At 34.3% G+C, this 9,167-nt stretch overlaps 1 protein-coding gene across 1 annotated transcript; it reads right to left on the reverse strand.

The window, feature by feature from the left end:
- Positions 1–5,732: 5,732 nt before the first annotated feature.
- On the reverse strand, positions 5,733–8,408 carry LOC142224767 (uncharacterized). Its single transcript, XM_075294554.1, has 3 exons — positions 8,235–8,408; positions 6,367–6,859; positions 5,733–6,064 (listed from the first exon to the last, which is right to left on the reverse strand). The coding sequence occupies exons 1-3, from the start codon at positions 8,406–8,408 to the stop codon at positions 5,733–5,735; spliced, it is 999 nt and encodes a 332-aa protein (XP_075150669.1).
- Between the last annotated feature and the right edge of the window lie 759 nt (positions 8,409–9,167).

Below are 9,167 nucleotides of genomic sequence, written 5' to 3' on the forward strand. Positions count from 1 at the left end.
CAAAATATAAAGAAACGTTACTGCTTGGTATTGGCAAGAGTTTAAAATTGAGTGATGTTTCGTTACATAGGTTTTGGAAATCCTCGTCTTTTTGATCTTTCGCAATAGCCTCGTAATTTATTTGTACGATTTCGTCAATGCGTGACGAAGCGTCTACGACTACATTAGACTTCCCAGATATGTGACGAATATCTGTCGTAAATTGTGACATGTAGTCTAAATGGCGAAATTGTCTTGAAGGAACCTTCTCTGGTTTTTGATTAAATACAAAGATTAATGGCCTGTTCATCAAAATCAATCGTGTATACCAACGTACAAATACTAGCCGAACGATGAAGAAAAAAATTGGTTCATACTGGTTCATTGTCAACATTTTTGAAGTTCTTGGGAACAGGAGGATACCAATTCTGCATTGACATTGAATCCATTTCAAACCTAAGCAAAGCTAAAGTGTCAGAAGTGATAACTGAATGCTTGGGCATAGCAGAAAAATATATTTGTCCCAAATGGATAACTTTGGAAAAGACCGCAGACGAAGAAAACAAAACCAAAGAGGCGTTTTTTACCCAAGCTGGTATTCCTGCCGTAGTGGGCTGCGTCGATGGTACCCATGTAAAAATTAAGTCACCAGGGAAGTATCTTCATCATCTCTATTAAAATCGAAAAGGATTTTATAGCATCAACGTTATGGCAGTAAGTTTTTTGTGCGCGGAATTTCTCACTTGTTATTAATGCATCCAATTTACAGATATGTAAACACAGTATGATTATTAATTACGTTGATGCCAGACATCCCGGAGCAAACCACGATGAATTCGTTTGGGATCAAAGCTGTGCTCATGATTGTTTTAGAACAAATTATCTAAAAGGAAAGAGAAATACTTGGCTTCTAGGTAATTTACGGGGCTTTAATGAAATTTTCTTTTTTAAGAGATTTGTATTCTCACTTTAATAGGCGATTCGGGATATAAGCTTCAGCCGTATATGATGACACCGTATAGAAACCCTTCAAACGCCAGGGAGAAAAAATTCAACGAAAAACATTGCAAAATAAGGAACATAATTGAAAAATGTTTTGGTGTGCTAAAAAATCGTTTCAGGTGCATTATAGGATCTAGAGGGCTGCATTACAGCTCCCAAAAAGTTACACAAATTGTGAATGTATGTTGTGCATTACACAACATATGTATATTTTACAAAAACGACTGTCCGCCATATGATATTGTGCAAGAACTGGATTGTGATGATACTTCTGAAGAAGATGATTCCCGCAGCATAGACAATTCAGGTGCAAATACAAGAGATCAAATTGTGAGAAATATGATAATGTAAAGAAATCAGAAAAATTTACGCATAAAAAATCTATGTACTTCGAATAAATTGAAAAAAATAAAATAAATCCTTTTCCATTTTGGTTTTATTAATGACAGCCTTTGCTTTTACACTTTATTGAACCAAAATTGATCAACTTTTCATTGAATTTGTTTTGTCGATAGAGTTAAGCGATTCGACCTTAAAATTGATACCCTTAAATAACGAAACATTTTTTGAATTGAGTAAACTTCTCGTCAAGATTCTTAATATTATAGGAAATGTTCTTAATGTTTTTTGTAAAATAACAATAAAGATAGAAATCATTTCAAAATAGGAGACATCTTTCATGACTTTTTAAATTTTTTTAATTCACATGTAGAAAGTATTGATTTGTATATGTATATAAAATATAATTATATTGTTCATGAAATAATAATAATAATAATAATAATAATAATAATAATAATAATAATAATAATAATAATAATAATAATAATAATAATAATAATAATAATAATAATAATAATAATAATAATAATAATAATAATAATAATAATAATAATAATAATAATAATAATAATAAGTTTTGTTTGATTTTTGGTCGACCTTTTTGTTAGAATTATAAATTAATGGTTCTTCACGCTCGAGGTCTTTTTAAAATATTTTATTTATTATTCCCAATATTTCGCGATTACGATATTGAATCGCTTCCTCAGGGGTCTACAATAGATTTATAGAAATTACATTTCATAAATATCACAGTATTAAACATTTAATAATTTAAAATAAGTGTAAATCTTAATTACTTTTAGTTAATAATCTTAAATGGTATTATAGGATAATATAATTATACAAAAATCGGACAGACATATCTTAATCTCATTTTTCAAGTATCAGGCGAACAGAAAAATTAAAACAGTAACACAACCAATGACTTACATGTATAGTATCCACAACACAAAATACTTAAAGCTACTGTAGATTCACTACCCTCGTCAGCTGTCTGTATTGCACTGAGTTGTTTTTACTATTGCACGATGATCACTACCATGTATTTGTTGTTTCCTTTTCCGAAGCAAATGCCTGTAACAGTGAGCGATGTTTTCTGTATCAACTTTGAAGTTCATTCGTTTGCTTGCAGGTACATTGTTTATGTGAAGTGTTTCTAGTGTAAACCTTTTGCTGTAATTATTCTCTCTTTCTAATATTCTTACGTCGTCAAAGTTTGGGGTATGATTGTTTCTCGCACAGTGGTCTGCTAGTGCCGTTTTTGTGGTATTCGAGTTGGTGCGTAATTTAATATCCGATTTATGTCCTGAAATTCTTGTTTTTAATTTGTTTTTGGATGTTCCTACATAAACTTTTTCACATTTTTCTTTATTATTTCCACCGCACGGTATTTCATAAATCGTATTATGTTTTTCCATAGTGGGGATCTTGGTTTTCATGTTGGAAAATAATTTTTTTGAGAGTATTGTTTGACTTGTGTGCTAAAGTGTATTGTCCTTTATCAAAGATTTCAGAGTTTGTAATTCGTTCTGATAATTTGTTGACATATACTAGTGACTTGTATAACGAAAATAAAAACGAGGAAACAATATACAAGTCACTAGTATATGTCAACAAATTATCAGAACGAATTACAAACTCTGAAATCTTTGATAAAGGACAATACACTTTAGCACACAAGTCAAACAATACTCTCAAAAAATTATTTTCCAACATGAAAACCAAGATCCCCACTATGGAAAAACATAATACGATTTATGAAATACCGTGCGGTGGAAATAATAAAGAAAAATGTGAAAAAGTTTATGTAGGAACATCCAAAAACAAATTAAAAACAAGAATTTCAGGACATAAATCGGATATTAAATTACGCACCAACTCGAATACCACAAAAACGGCACTAGCAGACCACTGTGCGAGAAACAATCATACCCCAAACTTTGACGACGTAAGAATATTAGAAAGAGAGAATAATTACAGCAAAAGGTTTACACTAGGAACACTTCACATAAACAATGTACCTGCAAGCAAACGAATGAACTTCAAAGTTGATACAGAAAACATCGCTCACTGTTACAGGCATTTGCTTCGGAAAAGGAAACAACAAATACATGGTAGTGATCATCGTGCAATAGTAAAAACAACTCAGTGCAATACAGACAGCTGACGAGGGTAGTGAATCTACAGTAGCTTTAAGTATTTTGTGTTGTGGATACTATACATGTAAGTCATTGGTTGTGTTACTGTTTTAATTTTTCTGTTCGCCTGATACTTGAAAAATGAGATTAAGATATGTCTGTCCGATTTTTGTATAATTATATTATCCTATAATACCATTTAAGATTATTAACTAAAAGTAATTAAGATTTACACTTATTTTAAATTATTAAATGTTTAATACTGTGATATTTATGAAATGTAATTTCTATAAATCTATTGTAGACCCCTGAGGAAGCGATTCAATATCGTAATCGCGAAATATTGGGAATAATAAATAAAATATTTTAAAAAGACCTCGAGCTTGAAGAACCATTAATTTATAATAATAATAATAATAATAATAATAATAATTTCCCCGTACTTAACGAGCTTCCTTCTTATCTGTAAAGGATTTCCAAATAAAATTCCTTGAAGGAAACACTTGCGACGATTCGCCTCTTTTCTCACAGTGTCCATTAAATCATTTGGTATTATAAATGCTGCAATATATATGTATACCCTATGCCGCAGTACAATGGCATAAATCCACTGGAAACAATGTTGTTCTACTCCAATAAATTTGAACTGATAATGTTTCGTTAGCTGTTTTCGAGCAATAGCGATCACTATAGGTTGAATGGTACCTTAAAAATATAATACATTTAATACATTAAAAAAATATGAAATTTGAAAATTTCGACAGATTATACTTACATGTATTTCACTTGCTTTATTTTGCTGTTTCCTCTTTAATATGGAATTATGTTCAATGATAAATGTTTTCGTAAAATTTTAAGTAAAATTCTTTTGAAAAATGGACGGATAAAAAAATAAAAGTGCGTGTGATTATGAAAACATTAGTTTACAAATTGTAATCCAACCAAATATGTAAGGCATACTAATAGTGGGCCCTGCCAAATATGTAATCATATTTTGAAACATAAACGTGAAACAAAATACCATATTCATATAAAGAAAAAGGTGAAACATATTCGTATAAAGAAAACAAAACATAAACTTTCAAAGTCAACCTGTAAGGAAACACCAGTCTATTAAAATCCTAATTCCAAAATCAATTTACTCACTTTTAACATTTGTTCACTATTTCTTAAATATTGTGGCCATTTGCTGAATAGCGTTTTCGATGCCTTGGAGGGAATCTGCCATACATTCAACTGCAATTCTTTGCTCTTTCGTTTCGTTGGCCATGGATTCAAAAGAAATTCTTTGATCTCTCATTTCGTTGTCCATAGATTCAACAGCAATTCTTTGCTCTTTCATTTCATTCAGCATTGCGCAAAGGTGGGCCTGCTGCATTGATTTTTAAAGCAACTTTGTCCCACTTGGCATCAATCTCTGCCTTAGATTTTCCAAAAACAGGGCTTGAAGCTGCCAGTTCTGGATGTTCTTCCATGGCGTCAACCAACAAGCGGAACTGAATTGGATTTGTTTTCTTTATACTGCAGTTATAATTTTATTTAATAAACAATTCTTTTATGCATATTTTTTAATTGAACAACTTACCACTTCTTATTTGTTGTGTCCATTTCAAATAACAAAATTCCCGCAACGCAGACCATCAATTTTTTTCATTTGTCTTATTTGACAGTTTGTTTCGATTGTCTGTGATTTACCTGAACCAAAGCTGCAGCGATTTTGAAAAGCTTTGTTTTGTACGCAAACGAAAAGGGTTGCCTGAATCAAATTGTAAATTCGGTTGCCTCAAGTCGAACGAAACACACAAAAAATAAATTCTATGAACAGGCTGTAAAGGCTTATGATCCGTGTATAGAACAAATTTGTTACCTTCCAATAGATGCCGGAAATACTTGATAGCAGAATAAGCAGCTAACAATTCTCGATCATATGTGCTATATTTTGCTTCAGAGTTTGAAAGTTTCTTAGAAAAAAATCGTAATGGTTTCCAACTACCATTTTCGAACTGTTCTAAGGCTGCACCGATTGCCGTGTTTGAAGCATCTACTTTCAAACAAATTTCTCCCTCAAATTGTGGATGCGTTTGATAGTAGGTTTTTGCATTCGTTGAAGTCGGCTTCAAGATCTTTATTCAAATCAATATGAGTTTTATCGTTTTTTACTGCTCCTTTTAAACAATCGCTTCGAGCTTGATACTTTGCAGCGCTAGGCATGAACTTACGGTAGAAATTTAACATACCCATAAATCTGCGGAGTTCCATAAAATTTTTTGGTTATGGATATTGGACAATGGTTTCAACTTTTGATGTGGTAGGTTTCAGACCTTCCGATGAAATATTGAAACCAAGGAAGTCAATATTATCTATGCCGAATGTACATTTACCAAGATTGCTAAGGATTCCATGTTGTCTAAGACGTTCGAATAATGTTCTGAGATGATTAATATGTTCGTCTTCGTTTTTGGAAGCAATTAATACATCGTCAATGTACACAAAAACGAATGGGAGGCTACGACAGACTTCATCCATATATCTTTGGAATGTTTGTGCTGCATTTCTAGCCGTTTTCGGTACATCGGCAGGGTTAACTCTTATTTGATGGTAGGCTCGTACGAGATCCAATTTTGTAAAAACTTTACTTTACTCACCAATGTGGTATCACAATGGACTGAATAGTCTAAGTGAGCCTGATACATCGGGCTGTCACATAACCTAACCTAACCTAACCTAACCTACATCCTCTAACATTATGGGTAAAATCAGTAATAAATGGAATAGGATACTTATCTGGCGTAGTTATTTTATTTAAAAGTTGATAATACCCGCAAGGACGCCAATCTCCGTTGGATTTTAGCACAATATATATATGAATGATTAGCCCATTCACTCTTTGAGGGTTGTATAATACCTTGATCCAGCATGAATTGGAATTCTTTTTTAGCTATTTCTAATCTTTTAGGATCAAGTCTTCGGGCTTTTGCTGTTACCGGTCTTCCAGTTGTTTCGATGAAATGGATAGCGCTTGTTGTATTGTAACATTTCAGTGAAGAATTCACACTTATGATTTCAGGAATTTTTTTTAACAAATCTTTATATAGAGAACTCTCTATTTTGATAACGTGGACCAATGGAACTTGTGACCGGTCAATTTTCACCGGAGTTTTGAGAAACGTCTTTCCGTCAACGAAAATACGGGTTTTTAGATCTGGTACTAAATGGTGATGTTTGAGGAAATCTGAGCTCACAATTGGATGCGTTACGTCTGCTACTACAAATTTCCAAGGGAAGGGTCGCCGCATTCCAAAATCAATTTGTAGCAATTGAGTACCGTAGGTTCGAATCTCCGTACCATTTGCTGCGTACAGCTTCATGGGAAATGAGTTATTTATTGACGTTTGTTTCTTTGAGTGTGTAAATATAACCATAGCGATAGGCGGTAGGCGAAACATTTTTGCCGCAACGGCAAATACAATAAGCTTGACGGCGAATAATTCCCTTCTTCACGTTTCCTAGCGTTTTTGTTGTCAATACAGCATGCTTTGACAATATTAAACAATGAAGTTGAATAAAAACATACAATGGCTTGTTATTTGTTGAGTTATTTCAAGAAAAAATAATCTACACGTGTCCAGGCAACAGCAATTCCTAGTAGTGAGTTAAAAAAATTGATAAGCGATGGCAACACTATACCAGTTTTCGCCAAGGAGTTAGAATAAGTTTTAATTTAGCGACACGCCGCTATCCGTCACGGTATTCCGTCGCGGATTTTGGGCTTCCCATAAGAAATATACGAAAATAAGTGTTCGCCTACCGCCTATCGCTATGGTTATAAAGGGTGATTCTTTTGAGGTTAGGATTTTCATGCATTAGTATTTGACAGATCACGTGGGATTTCAGACATGGTGTCAAAGAGAAAGATGCTCAGTATGCTTTGACATTTCATCATGAATAGACTTACGATCTGCCACAACGTCGAATTTTCAGTGAATGGGCCCTAGAAAAGTTGGCAGAAAATCCGCTTTTTTATCGACAAATTTTGTTCAGCGATGAGGCTCATTTCTGGTTGAATGGCTACGTAAATAAGCAAAATTGCCGCATTTGGAGTGAAGAGCAACCAGAAGCCGTTCAAGAACTGCCCATGCATCCCGAAAAATGCACTGTTTGGTGTGGTTTGTACGCTGGTGGAATCATTGGACCGTATTTTTTCAAAGATGCTGTTGGACGCAACGTTACGGTGAATGGCGATCGCTATCGTTCGATGCTAACAAACTTTTTGTTGCCAAAAATGGAAGAACTGAACTTGGTTGACATGTGGTTTCAACAAGATGGCGCTACATGCCACACAGCTCGCGATTCTATGGCCATTTTGAGGGAAAACTTCGGAGAACAATTCATCTCAAGAAATGGACCGGTAAGTTGGCCACCAAGATCATGCGATTTGACGCCTTTAGACTATTTTTTGTGGGGCTACGTCAAGTCTAAAGTCTACAGAAATAAGCCAGCAACTATTCCAGCTTTGGAAGACAACATTTCCGAAGAAATTCGGGCTATTCCGGCCGAAATGCTCGAAAAAGTTGCCCAAAATTGGACTTTCCGAATGGACCACCTAAGACGCAGCCGCGGTCAACATTTAAATGAAATTATCTTCAAAAAGTAAATGTCATGGACCAATCTAACGTTTCAAATAAAGAACCGATGAGATTTTGCAAATTTTATGCGTTTTTTTTTTTAAAAAAAGTTATCAAGCTCTTAACAAATCACCCTTTATTTACACACTGACATTGGTGGTATCACCGAAATATCTGCACCAGTGTCGATTAAAAATGTACGCTTAGTTGTTTTGTCCTTAACTAATAAGCGGCATGTTGTAGTTATTGGCGTTTCGGTGGCCGCTGGACCTGAAATAGCACTTAGTTTTTTGCGGTTGGATGGTTGCAAGGTGCGACGCATTTGGTGGCCTTGGTGTCAAACTTTTTGTGATATGCGCCTTAAAGACTATTAGTTATTCCGGACGGAATGTCGGTGTTTGTAAAGAATCTTACAGTGTGTCGAATCAATACGACTTATCGGCGATGACTAAATAATCAGCAAATGTGTTATCGATCCCATAAACATGCAGCAGTATCGATTATGCCTTCAGACTTAACTTATAATGTGTCCAATATGTGGGATATGTTCGACACGATCATGTTCGTCCGGAAAAACTGATAGTCTGTAAAGCGCAATACCAACACCAGTCTTTACGTCCTTCGGACTTACATCATCGCAGTCGCAGATGATGATTTCTTTTCCCAGCCTATTCATTTCTTCCTTTTGCATATGTGTTAAGTTTTCTGTCTATAGCTTCGATTTTTGCAGTGAGTTGACTTACCGTATCCGTGAGACTGACATTAGCTATTTGGGGGTGCGCTATTTCCACAATTTTGTCAGCTTGTAGAGCTAATTGATCAAGATTCAAGTTGCTATTATTGAACGTATATTCTCCGGTAATTGCTCCAAAAAACATCAGTACCAGTTGCGAGCGCTTTCAAAGTTTGCAAGAAAATAGATGGCTTCATATCAATTTTTAATTTTGCTTCCTCTGAAATTTCAAATAAACTAATTAACCTGTTTTTAATGGCTTCGTATTTATTGATATGTGGGGGCGAAATGAGAATATCTCCGATAAACTTCAGATAAGCTGGATCCAAACTAGCAACAACATGGGAG

Source organism: Haematobia irritans, chromosome 2 (assembly GCF_050003625.1).
Source record: "Haematobia irritans isolate KBUSLIRL chromosome 2, ASM5000362v1, whole genome shotgun sequence".
Classification (NCBI taxonomy): Eukaryota; Metazoa; Arthropoda; class Insecta; order Diptera; family Muscidae; genus Haematobia; species Haematobia irritans.